Source organism: Notechis scutatus, chromosome 3 (assembly GCF_049901735.1).
Source record: "Notechis scutatus isolate UNSWTSFEM ecotype Mainland chromosome 3, rNotScu1.2, whole genome shotgun sequence".
NCBI classification, from domain to species: Eukaryota; Metazoa; Chordata; class Lepidosauria; order Squamata; family Elapidae; genus Notechis; species Notechis scutatus.
The window spans coordinates 123,046,958-123,070,414 of NC_142011.1; the positions used below are offsets into that span (position 1 = coordinate 123,046,958).

At 43.6% G+C, this 23,457-nt stretch overlaps 1 protein-coding gene across 1 annotated transcript in view; it reads right to left on the bottom strand.

Moving 5' to 3' along the window:
* Window positions 1-19,407, bottom strand: part of LOC113415215 (sodium-dependent neutral amino acid transporter B(0)AT1) — a 32,460-nt gene extending 13,053 nt beyond the window's left edge. Inside the window, exons 1-4 of the mRNA XM_087961122.1 lie at window positions 19,218-19,407; window positions 18,273-18,369; window positions 15,007-15,139; window positions 969-1,109 (exon numbers count right to left, since the gene is read on the bottom strand). Of these exons, the coding sequence (XP_087817248.1) occupies window positions 969-1,101 (133 nt within the window). The 5' untranslated portion in view covers window positions 1,102-1,109; window positions 15,007-15,139; window positions 18,273-18,369; window positions 19,218-19,407. The remainder of the gene's footprint in view (window positions 1-968; window positions 1,110-15,006; window positions 15,140-18,272; window positions 18,370-19,217) is intronic.
* Window positions 19,408-23,457: the final 4,050 nt, after the last annotated feature.

The window sequence follows — 23,457 nt, forward strand, 5'->3', positions numbered from 1 at the left end:
TACAGATTTGGGGTTTTTTTTTCCTTAATGTTTCATTGGATTGCATAAAACAGGCTGCAGTCTCAGAATAACTACCCTGGAATACTAATGCAGCAACAGGCTGTAAGTGGAACTGCAATGGAATTTAGCCCATCAAAATCCGTGCATTTTCTTGGAATATTCACTTTCTATATTTTAGCCATGCTAGAAAGCATGGAGAAACTGCTGGAAATGGAAAATATACAACTATTTTAATTCAATATTTTAGGTGCATTTATTTCCAGAGAACATTTAAAAAAACAATTACTGGTTGGTGATAAGCCCTTGTTTATTTACTGTCCATTGTTGATCAGGATAAAAAGTAGTTCAGTGAATGGACTGGAAATTTTAGATTAGATTCTACTTTTAATGCTATCAGGTTATTTTTTTTAATGTTATTTATCATGGTGTTATAATTCAGCAACCACTTTCTTTTGTTAAAATAGTAATTGAAATGTAGTATTTCAAATAGAAAAGCAGGTAGAAATTGCTGTAAATTAAGAGGATCATATAGATAGTGTCCACCACAAAGATAAAAATAAATATTTTGTACATTAACTATAGCAAATAATTTTCCAAACTATAATAATTTAACCTGCCCCTCCATCCATTATTTCCTATGTCACCCTGTGGACATTCTGCAGTAACAAAAAAACAGATGTGTTGGGGAAATGTTTAACAGAAGGGATACTTCATCCTTGACATGCAAGAAAAAAATACAGAACTGACTAACCATACTTCAAATACAACATAAGTTTGATTAGCTTTTCTCCTTGAGTATTTGGCCAATCCTGTACTGATCACATTATTCTTCTAATGTTTATTTTCTTGTTTCAATTAAAGTTTCAAGTTCACCTATTCTTTCAGTTGGTGCATCCGTGATGCTGAGGTATCAGAGTGTATTAAAAGATCTTTGCTACTTGATGAATCAAATTATTTTCAAAACTTACCTACTCCCTTCAGGGTTGGATGGATAGAACTCCAGACTCCCACGCTACCTTTTCTGAGTCTCTGTCCAATGGCAAATTCAAGGTGGAGCAAAGGGATGCCTTCCAGGACAAGCAAGATGAGGAAAGGGATCATGAAGGCTCCTGTGGAATTACAATCAAAGTGAGTACGTTTTGAATAAAACTGGCCTAAAGTGGGCACCAGAATGGATTTATTGATCATGAGAAACAATGAAAGAGGCAGAAAAACAGTTTGGGGGAACTCTACTCTGAATCTTCTCTAGTTTGAAAGAAAATACATTACTATCAGAGGTGGTATTCAGCAGGTTCTGACCAGTTCTGGAGAACCGGTAGTGAAAATTTTGAGTAGTTCGGAGAACCAGCAAATACCACCTCTGACTGGCTTCACCCTCATCTATTCTCTGCCTCCTGAGTCCCAGCTGATCGGCTGGGTCTTCTTTTGTTGCCCTGCACAGGAGAACGGAGCTGGAAAGCAGGTTAGTGGGGTGGGGAGGGAATGGCATTTTGCAGTAACCTTCCCCATGGAGTGGTAAGGGAATGGAGATTTTATAGTATCCTTCCCCTGACACGCCCACCAAGCCACAAGCCATACCCACAGAACTAGTAGTAAAAAAAATTTGAATCCCACCATTGATTACTATGGTACTTTATAAGAACATTTGGTGCATTATCTGTGCATGCAGCCTACTACAATCATGACTGTAATAATAAAAGGATCCTTCAGTTCCTCCTGAAAGACTTCAATATGCTGTGGAACAAATCAGAAAAAAAAGGCAAGAAATAGGTTAGTGGGATTGGGAAATATAAGAAAAAGGACATGAATTTTGCTTTTCTCTTCTTTTTTAGTAGAGGATGCATCCCCAGAGAGCTGTTTTATGTTATCCTCCACTTCCTGAATTTAATGCCTTTCAGGTTAGTGGGGCAGGGAAGATAGGAACTGAAACTGAGCAGTGCATTAGGTTGAAGAACTCATCTTATGTTTTCCAGCCAACTTTATGCTGAGGAATATATGTTTTTCTCAAGTACACTTGTCCTATAATATATATATATAGCAAAGGGGAGAAGAGTGATCCATAATGTCAACAAACATGCTCATATTCTTTACTGTCAAGTTAGAATGTTACACAATGGGATTCAAAAAACTTTACTACCGGTGGGTGTGGTTTGATGGGCATGACATGGCTTGGTGGGCGTGGCAGGGGAAGGATACTGCAAAATCTCCATTCCCTCCCCACTCCTGGGGGAAGATTACCACCGGTTCTCTGAACTATTCAAAATTTCCACTACTAGTTCTCCAGAACTGGTCAGAACCTGCTAAATACCACCTCTGCTTCATTGGAATGTCTCCACCTCCAAAAATATATGTGATATGATGTCCATTTTAAGTATTCGCCTTGATATTCCTCAAATTCTCATTCAAGAACATTGAATAAAATCCATTTGGTGATTCAAGGAACTGTTAGGGTGTTGTTGTTGTGTTTTTAGTTGAACTTGGCAACACTGAGTACTATGCCGCCAGCCCTTGAGCTAAACAATTGTGGCCTACTTGTTAGATCTGGAGGTGTGGGCACAATAACGGAGACGAGGCATCGGATAGTGACTCAACTCTTTAATAGTGACTTCAGAACAGAGCAACATACTTGGGCAGCAGCAGCTCTTTTATAGAGCTGGCTGCTGCCACAACAACCAATGAAAACGAGTTAACTGCTCTAAAAACGTCCAATCAGTGACGGGCCGCTGTTAGCCACTCAGACCAGCCAGAGGCAGCCAATCACGATTCGCTTATTTGCGGGCCAATCAGAAGTGCAGGATTACGAACCTGCAGCTGGAGTAAAGCTAGTAGGGTTTTTTAATAATTGAGTTTATTTAGTTCGTAACACCCTCCCCTTGGTTTCGTCTGAGGGGAGACGTATTCTCGCAAGTAGGCAGGCCGTTTCACCTGCCTGTTCGATTTTCACTGTTCCACCAGTTTCCGCTCTGGTTCTGGTTCCGGTGGGCTGTTTGTAGGACCGGGTGGTGACGACGGTTCCGCAACCTCGCTGGGTGACTCAGGGCTGTCTTCTCTGTTGTCATCCGGGTTCCCTGTACTTGCTTCTCTGACCGGGCTGCTCTATGGTGAGGCAATCGCCCGGCTTGGGCCTCCGCTGGAAGGCGAGTATCCCATGGTTGGTTGTGCAAACTGCTGGGCTTCGATTATTGGGTCATCTGTTATTTCTATTTCAGCCCCCTCGTCTACCCTTCCCCCGGTTAGAGAGTCAGGGGTTGAGAGAGAGTTAGGTGCCAATCGGGAACAAAGTTGGTCTATATGGCGCTTCCATAATTTCCCATCACTAGTCTGTAGATGGTAAGATCTGGGGCCCGTAAGTTGAGTTATGGTAGCGGGGACCCACAATGGGTCAGCCGAGAAGTTTTTTGCAAAGACTAAATCGCCTACCTTAAACGCACGACACTTGCTGCTGGAACCGCAAGGTTTTTCCGGCGTGTAGGTTGGGTGTAGGCGATCAAGGTGTGAGCAAAGTTTCCGGCCCATTAGGAGTTCGGCCGGGGTTCTGTTCGTGGTGCTGTGTGGGGTGATGTGTTGGAGAAGGAGCATTCTGTTTATCTTATCGTCAATATCGCCATGTTCCATCTTGTGCAAGGTCTTTTTTACGAATTGTACCATTCGCTCGGCCCTGCCATTGGCCGCAGGGTGAGCCGGCGAAGTTAAGGCATGGCGGATGCCCCGATCCGCTAGGTACTGTTCAAATGCAAGGGCAGTGAACTGGGGGCCATTATCCGAGACTAAAACGTCCGGCAGTCCATTCGTAGCGAATAGTCTATTTAATTTTTTAACGACGGCTTCTGTGGTGGTGCTTTTCATTTTGTGGACTTCGAGCCAGTTGGAATAGGCATCCACCGTTATGAGAAAAGTGTGTCCTTTGGTGGGTCCCGCAAAATCAATGTGGATGCGGGACCAGGGACCACGAGGTGCATCCCATTCAGTTGGAGGTGCCCTTGGTGGGGCCGCGCGGATTTCCTGGCACTTGCTGCAGGCGGCCACCCATGCTTCTATCTGTTTATCGATACCTGGCCACCATGCGTAACTTCTTGCCCACACCTTCATTCGCACGATGCCTGGATGACCATCGTGCAAAAGTTTTAGAACTGTATGTTGTAATTTTTCGGGAATGATGACTCTGTCTCTCCACAAAATGCAGCCCTTCTGGGAGAACAATTCCGTCTGTCGGTTCTTGAAGGGCGCGAAGGTATCGTTCGGTTCGTTGTCAGGCCACCCTCGTTCCACCCAGCTGAGGACTCAAGCCAATACAGGATCCTTTTTTGTTTCCGTGGCGATGTCTTGTGCAGTCAGGGGTGGTGACGGGAGAGTTTCGATTTGGAGCGCAGTTAGAGTTGGAGCTGGATCGTCTATGGCTTCCAGCAGCGGAGAACAACTCAAGGCGTCAGCATGGGGAATGGCTTTCCCGGGGCGGTGTTGCAGCAGATAATCGTATGCAGCTAGAAACTCTGACCAACGGGTCATTCTTGGTGATAAGATGTGGGGAGTAGGCTTGTCCCCCGCTAAAATGCCAAGCAATGGCTTGTGGTCGGTTATTATGGTAAACGGTCATCCATATACATATTCATGGAAACGTTTAATAGCGGACACAATAGCGAGAGCCTCTTTATCGAGTTGGCTATAGTTTCTTTCAGTCTTTGATAAAGTTCGTGAAAAGAAAGCAATAGGTGCCTCATTGCCGTTTGGTAGAACATGGCCTAAGATGGCTCCCACCCCAAATGGCGAGGCATTGCAGGTGACAGTTAAAGGCAAAGTCTCGTTATACTGCATTAATACAGCATCTGAGGTTAAAAGATTTTTTATTTGCTGGAATGCTCGTCCCCAGACCCAAGAAGCCTTCTTGTCCAGTAGTCTGTGTAATGGCTCAGCTACAGTCGCCTTCTGGGGCAAGAAGATGTTATAAAAGTTAATGAGTCCCAGGAAGGCTTGGAGATCTGTTTTATTCTTGGGTCTGGGTGCATTTTTTATTGCAGTTACTTTTTTTTGGTAGGGTGGATTCCCTTTTTGTCTAGTAGGTACCCCAGGAATTCAACCCTCTCAGTACAAAGTTGACACTTGTCCTTCTTTACTTTCAAGCCAGCATCTTTGAATTTCTGGAGAACCGCTCTGAGTCGTTTTTCTAATACGTCTCTAGTGGGGGCTGCTATCAAGACGTCATCGAAATAAGGCACGACCTCTTTTATGCCTTGTAGCAGTCGCTCCATCAGGCTTTGGAAGATGCTTGGTGCTACATTCACTCCGAACTGGAGTCTATTACATTTAAACGCACCTCTGTGCGTGACTATCGTCTGGGCCTCAGCAGTCTCTGCATCTACGGGTAGTTGTTGGTATGCCTGAGCCAGGTCCAATTTTGCAAATATTTTCCCACCGCCCAGGGAATGAAGAAGATGTTGAACCACCGGTACAGGATAAGCGCTCTGCTGAAGCACGTGGTTTAGTGTGGCCCAGTAATCCCCACAAATTCTTATTGATCCATCAGGTTTGATGGGCGTTACAATCGGGGTTTCCCAACAGGCGTGATCGATTGGTTCCAACACCCCCTGGGCTATCAATTTGTCCAATTGTTCATCAATCTTTGGCTTGAGTGCGAAGGGCACTCGACGAGGCTTAAGGCGTATGGGCGCGACATCGGGGCTGAGGCTAAACGATATGGGAGATCCCTTGTACTTACCTAGTTTCTCTGTGAACACGTCCTGGAACTCCTGGACGAGGGCCGCTTCCCAGTCACTGCTTCCGGTCTGGTGAATGCCAGCTAGTTCAATCCCCAGCGGGGCGAACCACTGCAAAACCAACAAGCTGGGCCGGTCTCAATCGATGATAGTAAGAGGCAGAGTTGCGGTGTGGTCTTTGAAAGACACCTGGACGTGGCGGGACCCGGCAACGGGAATTCTGTTTCCCTGGTAGTCTGTTAATATGATTTTCTGGGTGCTGAGGTCCTGGTGACGGATGTCAGGGATCAGCTGTTTGAAGGTTCTCCATGAGACCATTGATAGGGATGAACATGAGTCTACTTCCATTTCACATGGACGATTCTCAATGGCAATCTTCACTTGGATCTTTCTTGCATCCAAGGATGATGCGTGACCGATGGTGATGGTTTGATGCATCTCTTCTCGTCTAGCTGACGCAGCAGGCGCTCAATTTCTGTAGTGATAGTGGTTCCATTGGTGATTCAGGCGGTCCCGGTTTACGGGTGGGCTGCCCGTTGTTTGGCGGGAGTTGTTATGATGCTGCTATTCTTTGTAAATATATAACCTGAACCAGTAGAGAGCAACAGAGAACCTCTCATGGGAAAAGAACTGGTTATACTGTAGCAGGAAAAGCTATTTTGTGAAAAAAAATTTCAAGCATGCCGCTGAAATGAAGACTGTGCTACAATTCTTTAGTAACTCCAGGGTGGTTTTCTTTTCTTTCTTTTTAAAGAAATCTCTATCTTAAGAAAAAGATTGGCATTTTCTCTACTAGAACTAGTCTATTAATTTATATCATTAAATCACCATTTTTAGCCATGGTGAAGATGGTGTTTTATTTTCTCATGTTAGATGCTTCTGATGGCATAGCTACTTTTTAAAAGTAAACATAATTAGAAAGCATTCCATGAGGAAACAGATTTGCAGCGGCCTAGAAGTTCCCATCTACAGAGAAATGGAATAAAAGTGGTATTTTGAAAGTGGTAGGAAAATATAGTAAATCAGAGTTGTAAGAATAAAAAAACATTGAAAATAATGATCTCTATAATTAATTGCCAGTGCTTGTTGTATGAGCCCCACCACCACCAAAAAAAAGAATTAATATGCAACTAATTCTTCTTTCCAACTATCAAAATAGGTCAGAGGTTGAGCAATTATAGTAATTATAGCAATTATAGTAAAAGTGTGGCTATTATATGCTTTTTATGATTTCTTTTTGCATTAACAAGGTATGAGTTTGGGCAGTGTTTTCAGCCTTGGCAATTTTGAGATGTGTAGAGTTCAGTCCCCAGAATCCCCTAGCTGTAGTGGCTTGGGAATTCTGGAAGTTGGTTCATGCATCTTAAAATTGCCAACCTTGAGAAATATTGAGTTAAGCAATGAAGCAGGAGCTTAAAGGCTCTGTGTTTTTTTCATTGGTATGTATGTAAATGGTAAGAAACTCCATGTTTAATCTTAGAATTTTGGGGTTAGTTGGGCCATGATTCTCATTTGTACACTAGACTCACTGCATGACCAATGAAGCACAACATACACATAAACTTTATGTAGCTGTTCTATCTACTAATGCTTTGTTTGGAAGCAACTGCAGACAATGCTTTTCAGAAATGAAAGTCTCAGGGATCTGGGATCTCAAAATCTCATCTTGTGCTTAGCCCTCCAACTTATTTTCGTACTCTATAAAAGAGTAAGGACATGTCTCTTAGCTTGGAAGGAGTACCCCCGCCTGTTAGATCTGAGGTGGATCGGGTCGAAGGAGACACGAGACCATTCTAGTGAGTTCAGCTCTTTATTTAGAATAGGAATAGTCTGAAGAATACAAGCCGCGGCAGCCCTTCATATAGGGCTGGCTCACGGCTCGGCGGCCAATGGCAGCGCTTTGAATCTCCCGCGATCGGCACAGCCAATCGCGGTAGATTCTTAGCGCTCCAATCACGGCCGGAGCTTCGACCAATCAGGTCGCTGTCCGTCTGGACCAATCAGTTGCGAGGGTTTGGAGTATGCTAATACAGCACACCCCTCCCCTCTTGGTTTCGTCTGTCGGTGCGTCGTGACGTAGTCGCGCAGGTAGGCGGGGCTTCGTACCTGTCTAGTTGACCTGCGCAGATCAGTTCTCGTTTGGTTGTCGACCGGTTCGGAGGCCTTCTCTGCCGCTCTGGTTCCCAGGGATGGAACCGCCTGGAAGGTCGGGCTGGGCCTTTCTTGGTAGCTCCTCCCGGTCTGCCCGGGCTGGTTGAGCTGCCGTCTCGGCTCTTCCTGCGGGATTTTTCCGGGCTGGTTGTACTGGCCTGGCTGCTCCTTCCTGGTGACGATTCTAGGGTTGCCTGTTCGGTTGGTCCCGCGTTTACTGGTGAGTAGGACCGGTTTATTTGTGGGTTATTTGTTCCGGGTGGGGGTTGTTCAGTTTGCGCTAGGGGTTCCCTTTTTCTTTAACGCTTTCCATTTCCCCCCCTTCTAGTTTCTTGGTCGGTTGTATGGTTGTTAGCTATTCTGGACCTTAGTTGGTTAATGTGCCGTTTCCAGTGTTTCCCGTCGCTTGTTTCTAGCCGGTATGATACGGGGCCGGTTATTTGGGTGATCGTTGCTGGTATCCAGAGTGGAACCTGGGGGTTTGTCAGGGGTGTATGTGGGGTGCATTCTATCTAGTGTTGATCGTAGTTTTCTGCCCATCATTAGTTCTGTTGGGCTTCTATTTGTGGTTGCGCTCGGTGTAATGTGTTGGATGAGGAGCATTTTATTAATTTTATCCTGTATGTTGGTTGTTTCTATTTTCTGTATGGCTTTTTTTGTGTATTGGACCATGCGTTCCGCTCGTCCGTTCGCCGCCGGGTTTGCCGGCGCGGTTAATGCATGGCGTATGCCCAGGCCTGCCAGAAATTGTTCAAACGCTAGTGCGGTGAACTGGGGCCCGTTGTCAGACACTATTATATCTGGCAGGCCGTGTGTGGCAAAGAGTTTGCCCAGTTTTCTTATTACCGCCTCCGTTGTGGTTGATTTCATGGTGCTTACCTCCAGCCAGTTGGAGTAAGCATCTACTGTGATGGGGTACATGTGCCCCTTGGTTGGCCCCGCGAAGTCTATGTGAATCCGAGACCACGGTCCTCTTGGTGTTTCCCATTCATGTATTGGGGCGGCGGGAGGACTGGGTCTGGCCTCTTGGCATTGTTTGCATTTGGCTACCCAGGTTTCGATTTGTTTGTCCATGCCTGGCCACCATGCATAGCTTCTGGCCAGGCTTTTCATCTTGACCATCCCTGGGTGCCCCTCATGCAGCATCCCCAATACCCTTTCTTGTAATGTCTCTGGGATTACCACTCTGTCCCCCCAAAGTATACAGCCCTTCTCGGTAAAAAGTTCAGTTTGTCTGTTTCTGAAGGGTCTGAATAGTTCGTCCCTGTCCCCTTCCGGCCATCCTTTTCCAACCCAGCTTAGGACTCGCGCCAGCCACTTGTCTTTATTTGTTTCTCTGGCAATGTCTGGCGCGGTCACTAGTGGGTTGGGCATTGTCTCTATTTGAAATACCTCCGTTGTGGGTGCCGGGTCGTCTTCTAGGTTGGGCAAGGTTGAATGGCTCAGGGCGTCTGCGTGGGTGATGTCCTTCCCGGGTCGGTGAATCAGCTGGTAGTTGTATGCTGACAGGAACTCAGACCACCTTGTCATCCTTGGTGATAGAATGTTCGGTGTGGCCTTATTTCCTGCCAGGATCCCTAGCAGTGGCTTGTGGTCCGTAATGATTGTAAAAGTCCTACCGTAAAGGTATTCGTGGAATTTCTTGACGCCGGCGACGACTGCTAGGGCCTCCTTGTCGAGCTGGCTGTAGTTCCGCTCCGGTTTTGAAAGTGTCCTTGATGAGAAGGCGATGGGTGCTTCCCTCCCATCTGGTATATGGTGGCTGAGGATGGCGCCGATCCCAAAAGGTGATGCGTCGCACGTTACCGTCAATGGCAGGGTCTCGCTGTACTGGATTAGTACCGCGTCAGATGTTAGCAGTTTCTTTGTGTTGTTGAAAGCGCTCTCCTCCCGTGCTCCCCAGGTCCAGGTGGCTGTTTTATCTAACAGCCTATGCAACGGTTCCGCCACAGTCGCCTTTTGAGATAGGAAGACATTGTAAAAGTTTAACAGTCCCAAGAAAGCCTGCAGTTCCGTTTTGTTTTTGGGTCATGGCGCTTCCCTTATGGCTCTCAGTTTCTTCTCCGTGGGGTGAATCCCTTGTTTGTCTAGGAGGTACCCTAGGAATTCGACCCTCTCAGCCCTTAGCTGGCACTTCCCTTTCTTGACTTTGAGCCCCGAGTCTCTGAATTTCTTCAGTACCTCCCTCAGCCGGGCTTCTAGTTGCCTTTCGTTTCTTGCGGCCACTAGTACGTCGTCAAAATAGGGCACCACCCCCTCTATTCCCTGGAGGAGTCTTTCCATGAGGCTTTGGAAGACCCCGGTGCCACGCTGACTCCAAACTGGAGCCGGTTGTAACGGAAAGCCCCCTGTGTGTTACGATGGTTTGGGCTTCGGGCGGTTGCGGCGCCGACCGGCAGTTGCTGGTAGGCTTGTGCCAGGTCGAGTTTGGCAAAGATTCAGCCTCCCTCAGTGAGTGCAGAAGGTGCTGCACTACTGGGACGGGGTATGCGCTTTGCTGGAGCGCGTGGTTTAGGGTGGCCTTATAGTTCCCACAAATTCTCACGGACCCATCTGGCTTGATGGGGGTGACTATGGGGGTCTCCCACCTGGCATGATCAATTGGCTCCAGTACTCCCTTGCGCGATGAGCTTATCTAGCTGCTCATCGATCTTGGGCTTGAGTGCAAATGGCACCCGTCTGGGTTTAAGGCGGATTGGTGCGATGTTCGGGTCTATGTTAAAAGAAATAGGGGACCCCGGTACATGCCTAGGCTGTCATCGAAAACTTCCCGGAAGTCCTCCACGAGCGCCGCTTCCCAGTCCGACTCTGCGGTGCGGTGGATTCCGGTTACTTCAATGCCTAGGGGCGCGAACCACTGTAGTCCCAATAGGCTCGGCCGATCCCAGTCGACGATGGTCAGGGGTAGCACTTCGGTGTGGTTCTTGAAGGTGACTTTAAAATGGCCTCTGCCAACTACAGGGATGCGGTTTCCTGGTAGTCTTTGAGGGTTAGTGTTTGGTCTTCCAATTCTTTTCTGCGGATGGAGGGAACCAGGCGCTTGATGGTGTGCCATGAGACCATGGAGAGGGAGGACCCGGAGTCCACCTCCATGTCGCATGGCTGGTCTTCTATTCCCACCGTCACATATACCTTTCTGGCGTCTCTTGTGGAGGAATGGCCGACGATGACGGTCTGATGTGTTTCCTCCCTTTGCCTTGCCTCGTTGAGCCGCCTGTTCCGACCCTCTTGGTTCCAACGGCTCTCTGTCTGGCGGTCTCGGTAGCTGGTGGGGGTATTCTCTTGCCTGAGAGGGCTGCCATCTCGCCGCCGCTGGCTGTAGCGCCTTTTATTTCTGCACACCTTGGCGATGTGCCCCCGTTTCTTGCACTGCCGGCAAACGGCATCAAGGAACCGCAGTCCGAACGGGGTGATCGCTCCGCAGCCGGCGCACTGGAACCTCGACTTACGACCTTGGGTTTCCCGTCGCCTCGTGCTGCTTGCAAACGGTGGATTTCTCCTCCTCGTCCACGGTTCCTGAGAAGGAGTCAATGTCGCCGTGGTGTGTGGTTGCGTCCCGGTGGTCGATCTCGGGTCGCTTCTCGGGTTCGTGTCATCTCGCCGGTCACTGCTCGTGGCATGATGCTCGATTGCCGCATCCGAACCGCCGATTTCTTGGCCGCTTCAGCCGCGGATACCTCGGTGAGCGCGTCGGCGAGGGAGATGTCGCCCTTCGCCATGATGCGGCTCTGGAGGATGGGGTCTCGGAGCCCCAGGACGACGCGGTCTCGCAGGGCTTCGTCCAGGTTGGCGAACTTGCACAGGCCGCCCAAATCTCGTAGTGCCGCTATGAAGTCGCCAAGCCCTTCGCCTCGCACTGGTCCCGCCTGTAGAACTCGTGCCGCCGGATGAGGATGGGCACGACGGGAGCGTAGTGGCTTTGCAGCAGAGGCTCGAGTTCGCCCCACTCCATGGTCTTGACGCCCTCTGGCTTGGCCAAGGCTTTGGCCATCTTAAACACTGCCGCCCCGCAGTGTGCGAGGAATACAGCCCGCTTCTTGTAACCGTTGGCATCTTTAAGATTGCTACACTCGAGGAACATCTGGAACCTATCGGTATAGGATTCCCAGTCCTCGGTAGCGGGATTGAAGGGTGCGGGTGGCGAGTTGATGCCGGCCATGCTGCTTGCTGCTGTGTGCCGCCTCGCCACATGCTGGGTGGTCTCTTTGTCTCACGATCCCATCCTCATCGCCAGTGTTAGATCTGAGGTGGATCGGGTCGAAGGAGACACGAGACCATTCTAGTGAGTTCAGCTCTTTATTTAGAATAGGAATAGTCTGAAGAATACAAGCCGCGGCAGCCCTTCATATAGGGCTGGCTCACGGCTCGGCGGCCAATGGCAGCGCTTTGAATCTCCCGCGATCGGCACAGCCAATCGCGGTAGATTCTTAGCGCTCCAATCACGGCCGGAGCTTCGACCAATCAGGTCGCTGTCCGTCTGGACCAATCAGTTGCGAGGGTTTGGAGTATGCTAATACAGCACACCGCCACCCCCCCCAAAAGACAGAATTGCTATGAGGACAGACTTACAGAGACCAGGAGAAAGTAAAGGAGAGTACTAGCTCATTGCCAGGTCCAAACAAAAGGAGTACTTCTAGAAGTAGTATAGCTACTCAATCATCTCATTAAGGCCAATCATTAATAAGTCTCCTTAAGAAACTAGCCAGTCAGGGCATGCAGAGAGCAGCTGTACACCTGGTCCTGAGTTAAGCCACCCTTTCAGACAGGGCTTTCTTTGGATGTAGCCAAAACACACACACACACGTACACACTCAGACTTCCTCTTTCCTAATTATTGGGGTGGCCATCAAAGGTGACTTGAAAGGCTGTAACTTGAGTCCCCAAGTATAAGACCAAATATAGTGTTCTGGTTAATGAAGAGTGCTGCCAAATGAATAAGCAAAGTAAAACTGTGAAAAGGGTAGCTCTGTTATGCGATGGATTTTTAAATAAAAGTATATTTAACAGAATATCATGGTGATTCTTCATTTGCCATTCATGAGAAATGTATATATAAACGTATGAAAGAGCTTTGATATCATAGTCGGACTAATGAAGAACTACTTCTCATGCAGAACTCTGCAGAATTAACCTTGAGGTTTCATCAAAGACTGAGGTAGTGAAAGCCTGAATGCTTTCTAATGACAGAAACACATGGAGATGCACAGTAAATGGTTCGATGTAAATCTAATTTCTTTTTCTATCATCCTTTGGCTTACCATTTCTTACTTCTTTTCAATTCTTTTGTATAATGTTACTATCCCTAAAGAGATGCGTGTCACGGATATGTAGGTACTGTATATATCTCAATATAGGTGGAGCAATATCAATGGCTGGTGATCCCTTGACAATTTAGTTTAACTTTTAATAATAAATATTAAAAAATGTTATACAGATGTTATTTAGTTATTTTAAGTATGTTTATACCAATGAAAATTCAACAAGACGTCCTTAAAAATGAGCCACTCTGGATTTGAATGTTTATTTTTTAAAAATAATTTTAATACTAACAATATAATTTGAATAAGAAATTTAAATGGTCAGTTTTTGTTTTTATGTTAAACATTTCAATGTAAAATAATAATATAAACAATATGCACATATGAGATCCTAAAGCATCTTAATGCTTTTAAAATAACTGCATTAAGCTCCTTTCTTTTGAATTTCTGTATTCCTGAAGAGGCATCTCTTAGCTTTGCGGTTATAAAAGGCACTCAAGAGACTTGATCATTGCCTTCAATTTTGTTGAAGGAACAGTGAAAAGAGAGCGCTGATAGGGGACAAAAAAAATGCACTTAGAGCATTGCTCAACACAGAACATCAACAACATTGCAAAACAAAGATTTCCAAGAAAGCAGCCTATTTTACTGCATACAAGAATGTTTGTACTATGTTTTCCTTGTAAAGCTTCTGTAATCACATCACATCTTCATTCTTTAACTTGCAATATACACATAAACATTATTGCACCACCATACAGATACAATCCTGTCTATCACATAACTATTAAATCAACACTAATTATGCTCCTTGTAGAGGAGAAGAATTTACAGCCTATTCATATTATGAACTTCTCAAAGTTTTTTTTTAAAACTTCCTCTACAACAGGGGTCCCCAACCCCCAGGCTGTGGTACACTACTGGTCCGTGGCCTGTTAGGACCTGGGCCATGCAAGAGATAGGCGAGCGAAACTTCATCTTGCATATGCGGGATCTGTGTTGCACATGAAATCATCCCCCTCCCGCCCCCCGGGTCCGTGGAAACCCCTTTCTTCCACAAAACCAGTCCCTGGGTCCAGAAAGGTTGGGGACCGCTGCTCCGGACGAATGGATATTGAAAAATATTCTAACAAAGATTAAGTATATTCCATTAACCACATTTAACATAAATTCAGTATACCTTGTCTGAGATGGTATAACTTCTCCTGCTTGAGCAGGGGGCTGGACTAGAAGACCTCCAAGGTCCCTTCCAGCTATTCTATTCTATTCTATTCTATTCTATTCTATTCTATTCTATTCTAATTATCATCCATAACCTCTATCTCGGGATTGACTTGCAAGTGTAAATTGTATAGTTTAAACATCTGGGTTAACTAATGAATTTTATTGAACTAGAAAACTTGCAGCATCCTCTGTGTTATTTTGGTTGATCTTAAAAATGTGTCAATGATTGAAAGGCTTTGAATACCCATTTTACAGTTTATGTTCGCCTCCCTGTGTGGCTCTTTTCATATATTCTATCACTGCATTATTAAAATGATGGGGGGGGGAACTTCTGGAAAAAAATTCTTTTCTTTTAGTGTTTTTGTAAATATTGTGCTCATCTATACACACAAAAACCTGTAACATTAAATTAACAGCCTCAAGGAATTTTAGAGTTAACATATTTCATTATCCATGGTATAGTTAAATGTCTTATTGGAGCCACTGTACGTTTCCTGCTGTACTTTTCCTGTCACAAAAGCAAGATGTCTTCATGCTTTTTTATTTACTTCCTTTTTTATGAATGAATATATAACTTTTTTTTAGTAATGGCTACTCTAAGGGAAATACCAAAGCAAGCAATACAACAATATACAGTAACACACTGGTACAAATTACAATACCTTTTCAAGTATTCCAAGAATCCTTTCTTTTTCATCTCCATTCTTTGCTCTGATCTGTTCTGTGAAGTTGGCATATGTCTCTCTTGTTTATAGTTCTCTGCATTTTTTGTCCTGTTAATTTCTGTATGTTGTCCTATTAATAAGTAAGAAGTAGGAAAACTGTATGAAAGACATTTTCTAAAGAATGTGTACGGTCAATAATGCCTTGCTAGTTTGTACAACTTAGTGATTTGATAACCAGAGGGAAAAGAGGGGTTTATACTTATGGGATGCTCCCTCCAAGGATCTTTTTCCAGAAATTGTTCTGATTTCTTTTCTCTATCAGAAGCTGCTTCTACAATTGTAAATGGGTAATGCAATTTTACATTACACAATTTCACAGGGCATTACCATGGTCGTGATCCTTTCGTAATTTATATTAGTTGTCACAAATATATATACAAACATTCTTTAAAAATATATATAGTCTTCTATTTCCCTTTGAGGAAGGAAAATAAGTGTGTAAACCTTTATACTTTAACAAATTGAACTCAGGCAACATAGTGCCGATTTAGAGCTGAACTCAGCCAAACATTTAGATTTAATCTCCTCAGTAATTTGATGTACTATTCCATTGTTTTTAATCCTTTATATCATTTTACTGAGTAATTTAGTAGGTTGGACTTAGAGATTTTGATCTGACCGAAGTCATCCCATGAGCTACATGAGAAGGACTTTAATCCAATGATCCCAGATTCCCCCAGTATTTTAAACCACCCTGCCATGCTGGTTTTAAATAATAAATAATAAGGGTTTTCACAAGGCTTAGCATTAATTATTACAATTAAGTTTGGGACAGTTACTCAGTTAAAATAAGTTCCCAGTGTTTATGGCGGTCCTGCATCTTTGTAGTTACCTAAAACCTTTACATTATAACCATTGGTGGAGATGACAGAGCTACAGCATGAATACTTGGTTTCTTCTGACTGATTCTGAAGGGGGGGGAAAAATCAAGATTTTATTATTTTTCTCTAATACGGATACAACCACAATTTTATACTGTTCTTATATCCTCTTTTTTTACAGTCTGTTTTTCATAGAAATTTATGTATACATTGCAATTGTGACTAATAAGGAAGAAAGTTGAATTCATGTGTAAAGAGAAAAGACTGAAGCGAGAACATACAGGTACCATAGTGGCGGAGTAGTTAGAATGCAGTATTGCAGGCTAAGTCTGCCCACAGGCTGGCGTTCAATCTTGATGGGGCTCAAGGTTGACAAAGCCTTCCATCCTTCTGAGGTTGGTAAAATGAGAACCCAGATTATCGCTGACATTATAAAACATCCAGAGATGCTGTAAAGCAGGGGTGGGCAAACTACGGCCCGCGGGCCACATCCGGCCCGTTGGTCTGTCCAATCCGGCCCGCCCCTGAAAAAATCACTGGGCCCTGCGCCGCGTGGCCCCCAAAGCTGGAAAACAGTGCGAAGCGCTCTCGGGTAGGAAAGAAAAGAAGAACTTTGCAAAGGCCTCGGCCGGGAGTTCGAAATCACCTCGAGTGCGACCTCTCCAAAGGTGAGTCTCTGCCGATCCCCTTTTTTTTCGGGCTTAAACTTTGCAAAGGCAAAGTTTGCAGGTGGGAGCGTCTTCCAGCCGAGGAGTGGGAAGGGTTCCGCCCGGCGGGCGGGCGGGCTGCTTGGAGTGGGCTGCTTGGAGCCACCTAAAGCTAGGCTGCTGCTGGTAGAGCCTTGCCCTGCCTTGGTGCCCCGTTTCCTGGCTCAGTGGTCCTGCTCGGGCGGCACTTTAAAAGCCTGCTCCCAGCACCCAAGCAACTTCCCAGCAACTTGCGGCTTCCTTTTTCCTCGTGGGCGCCGCACCTGGCCCTGAGCCGCACAGTGGAGGGGAAACCCGAGCACCGCCAGGTCGCCTCCTCCAAGCAGCCCGCCCGCCCGCCGGGTGGAACCCTTCCCGCTCCTTGGCGGGAAGACGCCCCGCCTGCAAACTTTGCCTGTGCAAAGTTTAAGCCTGGAAGCCCCGGAAACCCGAGCAACTTCCCAGCAACTTTCAGCTTCCTTTAACTCGCGGGCACTCGTGCCTGGCCCCCAGCCGCACGGCGGAGGGGAAACCCGGAGCACCGCTGGGTCACCTCCTCCAAGCAGCCCGCCCACCTGCCCGCCAGGCGGAACCCTTCCCGCTCCTCGGCGGGAAGACGCTCCTGCCTGCAAACTTTGCCTGTGCAAAGTTTAAGCCTGAAGCCCCGGAAACCCGAGCAACTTCCCAGCAACTTTCAGCTTCCTTTAACTCGCGGGCACTCGTGCCTGGCCCCTAGCCGCACGGCGGAGGGGAAACCCGGAGCACCGCTGGGTCACCTCCTCCAAGCAGCCCGCCCACCTGCCCGCCAGGCGGAACCCTTCCCGCTCCTCGGCGGGAAGACGCCTGCCTGCAAACTTTGCCTGTGCAAAGTTTAAGCCTGGAAGCCTGAAGCCCCGGAAACCCGAGCAACTTCCCAGGAACTTTCGGCTTCTTTTAACTCATGGGCGCTTGCGCCTGGCCCCGAGCTGCGCAGCGGAGGGGAAGCCCGGCGGGCGGGCGGGCTGCTTGAGGAGGCAACCCGCGATGCTCCGGCAGCAGCAACAGGCAGTTCCGCCCGGCTCCGCTCAGGTGTCCAGCTGGGCTATAAGGAGCAGCTACCGCCGGCGCAGCTCGCGCGCTCCAGTCCCTCATTGCCTTGGGAAGGAAAAGGCAAAACCAGGAGCCGCTGAGCCTGAGCCTCCGTGCCGCTGCTGCCGTTGCAAAGCACCACCGCAGCTCTTCCTTTTGCCTTTCCCTTCCCGAGGCAACGTGGGACTGAGCCGCGTGGAGCCGTGCCGGCGGTAGCAACTCCTGACTCAGGGGGCCTCCGAGGGGAGGGGAAGGAGGAGAAGAGGGGGGAAAGGGTGGGGGGCGATTCCCAAAAATCTTGTGCTGACCCAGCCCGTCTGTCAAATTTTAAAAGTCAATGCGGCCCCCGAGCCAAAAAGTTTGCCCACCCTGCTGTAAAGCATTTTTGGGCAGTATATAAGTGCTACTGCTACCATTATATAGTTGCAGGCAATCCTTTACTCGGGTTGCATCTTCATGAAATCTCGTTATGTACTCACAGTAAGATCACGAGATAAATGTAGGGGGAGAAACACACTAGAATATGTTAGAAATTGCTAGTACAGAAATCATTTTCTGATGAAAGGTGATGTTTCTATAAATATCAATGTTCACAGACCAAATCTGGATTTATCCAATTCTGCAGTACCTTCATTGGATATGTCACATCTTTTTGAAGTCCTGTCCTACCAAATTCAGCATTTGGCTGGCTTGTATTCATAAAAATTGCATTTTCAGCCAAATTTCTGTAAAAGACAGAAATTATTACTCAATTACTCAACAAATTATGGAAAAGAACTAAATACGCAGAAAAGAATTGTAAGCATCCGTTTAGAATTCCTTTTATAAAATGTATATTTGCCAAATCAAAATTTGCAAAACAATGTTTCTTCTGAGATAATTACCTGACAACTAAGTATACGTTCTCATCATGAGATGTTCATTTTAAGCATTCAAAAGACACTTTAAGTACGGTATTCTTGAGGATCTTTCTGTTTCATGATCATTTTGCTGTACATTAAATATGAATTCGCTACTTCGAACTGGTCTTTGGTGTCTCAGTTTGTTGTTGTTCTCATACCTTTCCAGCTTTTCATTTCACTTTATTGTGTGTGTTCCATATTATTAATAGGTTACATATACTTTAAGTATTTTCAGGCAGAAGTGAATGCATCTTGAATTCATCTTGAATTTTGAACCTAACACTGAATCTTGAATCTATATTGATAGTTGCTTGACTAGGTGCCATTAAGAACAACTTTAACAGTCAGTGTAAACCTAATCCTAAATCAACAGTTGCTGCCCTTCTTGGAGTTGAAAATATGTGATAGCTTGGCATTTCAATTTTACTTTTTTTTTTTTTTTTTTTTGCTAAAACAAGTCAAGAATTGTGGAATTCTACTTTGTTGATAGCTTGTATAATGGTTTTTAAAATTAAATTACCATGTAGAGTTTATAATAACTATGTTTTGTTCAGTGACTATTTTAGTTTAATCTGTCCCATGCAATAATAATTCTTTAAAAACTTTAATACATTTACTCTGTTAGTTTATCACAGCCAGAATTCTTATTAGGATGAGAAATATGAACTTACCAGCTCAAATGAAATAATGTGCATTTGAAGGAAATGCAGCATAATTTCTCTGAATAAAATGGTATCTTTTTATTTCCTTTGAACCATGATAAAAGTATTTATATTATGCACTGAATTTCCTTTCTAAAATTAAGCATTTGAATGTATGTCATGGTACAGAATGTCTTCTGAACTTCTAGTCCCACCTACTATATAGATGCAGGTTATGCTGTCTCTTATCTAACCATTGCCAGGCAGCATTTCTTGGCCAGTCTCCCAAGGCCTTTCCCATGTACCATTATAGATGGGAATTAGAGGGGTGTGTTTATGTGATGAAATAAACTTATTAACCTCTTGAACTCTTGATACCTGAGGTAATATTCTTTCCCACTATTAATAATTGGGTCTGCTCCTGGAGTCAGCAATTCCTCATACTTCCATTAAAGTTTGAGACTGATGTGGGATTGACTTAATTAAGTCACATCTATTAACTCCTATTTTACTCTAACAGTTAGAAAAACAATTCTCCTAAAGATGCTTTAGTTTAGCAGCCTAGCATAGCCATTAAATAGATCTATTATGAGTTTTAAAAACCATTTCAAGAGTGAATAGGATACAAAAAACATGTCACCAACCTGTTCACATAGTGCTGTGTATGTGAAGTTTCTAATATGTCTTCCAGTCTTCTCTGTTTGGTAGCTGTTTCTATGTCCATGTTCTCCCTAAATTTATTTCTTTTTTTGGTCTTTAAAGATGCAATATATTGTCAAATGTATTAATTACAAATAAAGTATATTTTGGAAAATAACAACACCTGCCCAGTACTATGCTAGCAGATAACAAATTTCATCCTAGTGGGTGTTATTTGTTTAGTACAATAAAAATGAAATGATTAAAAAATAAAAACAAATTTAATACATTTTAATTTGGCTCTTTATTGTCATTCTAACTAATACTATAAACATTTTTTTCTTCAATCATGTCTGGATTCTTGGAGACTGCCTGGACAAATCTTTGCAGTTTTCTTGGCAAGGTTCTGCAGAAATGGTTGACTGGCAGGGTTTCCAGTTGGCTTTGTATTCAAGGCAAGACTCACAGTCTCACAGTTTCTAGTCTGATACCTTAACCATTACACCAAATTGGCTCTCAATACTATATGTATCTTTTCACAAAATGATGTTAATATTTTTTAACATTTCCTCTACTTCAACTTCCAGAGTTATAACCAAGCCCTCAGTGAAACAATATTTTGGTTTCTTTTCCTTAATCAGTAAGGGAAACAGTTTGTTTTCTGTTTGCAGGCAGTTGTCTAGATCATAAACAATCACTTCTTCTACTCTTTACATCTTGTGAGTGTTAATATTTTGGCTTCAGTAATATATTAGATCCAGTCATCTGAAGAACTAAATAGAATTTGCTTTATTAATAATTTTAATTAAATCCCGTACTGAATGTTTTGCAAGCTAGCTACACCTGTTACTTCTCACTTCTTTACTACTGATCCCCAGCCCATCTTTTGTTTTTGAAGAAAACAAAACTTTTCTGGAATCAACCAGGAATAAGCTAAAACCTATCTTGCATCCTTTTCAGCCCAGAACATTACAAGGTCAATGGGATTTATTCCCAATGTGCAACTAAAATGCAGGTCTATTAGAAGCGGTTCAAATAGTATATACATCCAAATAAGACTAATATATAAAAGAGTTACATCAGGAAGTAAGTGTGTGTTTATCACATGTATGGTATTAATCAAATGAAATATCTGTATGTAAATGACTACCTTGGAATTACAACATTCTGGTGGAAATGAGATAACAGATAATCAGAGTTGGAAGGGACCTTATAGGTCATCTAGTCCAACCCCCCGCTCAAGCGGGAGACCCCACACCATTTCTGACAAATGGCAGTCCAATCTATTCTTGAAAGTCTCAAGTGATGGCACTCCCACAACTTCCGAAGGCAAGCTGTTCCATTGGTTGATTGTTCTCACCATGAAAAAGTTTCTCCTTATTTCCAGGTTAAATCTCTCCTTGTTCAGTTTCCATCCTTTATTCCTTGTCTGGCCTACAGGCACTTTAGAAAATAGCTTGACCTCTTACTCTCTGTGGCGGCCCCTCAAATATTGGAAGACTGCTATCATGTCTCCCCTGGTCCTTCTCTTCACTAGACTAGCCATGCCCAGTTCCTGTAACCATTCTTCATATGTTTTAGTCTCCAGTCCCCTAATCATCCTGGTTGCTCTTCTCTATACTTTTTCTAGAGATGATATGATCGTGCTCCACCAAAAGACAAATCTATTTACATACAAAGTAGCCATATAGAGTATGACATTTGAAATTTCCTTTTTTATGAATTTACAATGTCTAGAATTGAGGAATTGTTGTTCAAACAATAACTTAAAAGCAACAAGATGCAGAATTACAGGCATGAATTTTGTAAGGCTTCAAAAATAACAATCCTTATTTTTTATTGAAAAGGAACAAAGGCCTTTTGGTTTGAAAGGCAGATTTGGCATTTGAATAGGGTCTGAAGTCTATATTTCCATCATGACTAATGTCAGACAAGAAAGTAACTGAAGTCAGAATAAAATTAAATTTGATTCAATATAATGTGTTATATCTATTAATGAAATAATCATATTAAACCCATTTGTTTTATTTCCAATATATTCAATTATCTATTTCTGCCATATAAAAGTTATAATTTTAGGCATAGTTAAATTTGGCAGAAATTTGTAGACAATTTTGGAAATCCACCTAATACTTTCAGCATCTCTGATGTAGTGAATTTATTTCTAAGTACAGTCATAATCTAGATACATGTATAAACACTTTCCTCTCCCTGTTTTATTTAGCAATAGCAATAGCATTTAGACTTATGTACCATCTCACCGTGCTTTATAGCCTCTCTAATTCTTTTACAGAGTCAGCATATTGCCCCCAACAAGCTGGGTCCTCATTTTACCCACCTCAGAAGAATGGAAGGCTGAGTCAGCCTTGAGCCTTGTGAGATTTGAACTGCCAAATTGCAGGCAGCCAGCAGTCAGCTGAAGTAGTCTGCAGTACTGCATTCTAACCACTGCGCCACCACAACTTTAGATATGAATTTAGATATGAATTCCAATGGGCACTCATAATCTTTTTTAAAAATCATCTTATTTTTCAAACATTAGGAGGCAATACTCACGGAGTTACAGAAATCCCTATATTCTCCTTCATCTAAAATATACAAAACACTTGAAGATAAAATCAGCAATAGATTAACAAATTTATACATAAAATATGACACATATGAGCTGTAAAAATATGAAGAACAAAAACTGTTACTAAATATTCTTTAGACTCCCCCTAGAAAAAAGATAATATTTATACCTTAGAAATGAATGAACATTTCAATAACTTTTATTCATAATGCACTCTTTAAAAATTAAGTTTCATTCTAAGTTCTAAGAACATTCTCAGATGAATATGAATACTATCAAGCTAAAATTTGTCTTGAATACATACGGGGGGAAATGTTTGAATAAAGATGTTACAGAATCAAATTTCTATATTGATGTTTTAAATTTTCCTTTATTTTATAATAAAATTAATTTTAGAGGTTATTTTCTGGATTTGCAGGATATCTTATACACTTCATTGTTTAAGATATCCTGCAAATCCAGAAAATAACCTCTAAAATTCATTTTATTATAAAATGAATCATAAATATGACATATTATCATAGAGTGAAATAATTAATTATATTGGAATCTTAATTTAAAAATCTTGCATCATGAAAAATATTGGTGCCAAAAGAATATTAATGGGGGTTGAATGACCAATTACAATTTCTTGAATTCTTCTGGGAAAATCCATTGCAATAAATACTTATTCATGTATTCATAATGAGTACATTCGCTATATTGTAATACTTTTTGAGATTAAAGAACTAATTTGCTATGTGATTCTGTTTTTCCCCAGTATGATCTACAGAACGAACTGGGTAGGGTAGGACACAAAATTCAGATTCAATAACTTGTGTCAGGCTTAAGAACAGAAGATAGTTTCAGTAGAAATTTATTGTCGTGCTATGATGAAAAGCCCAGATTTGAGATTGTAATCTCTCCTATGAGAAAGAGGAATTGTTAATGCAAGTCATTTTAATGTCAGTTGACATGCATAGAAAATACAGTAGTATGATATATAACATTACTTATTCTCACATAAACAAATCTTCAGCATTTTTATAGTCCTGGGATATTGAATGTGCTGGAGGCAAT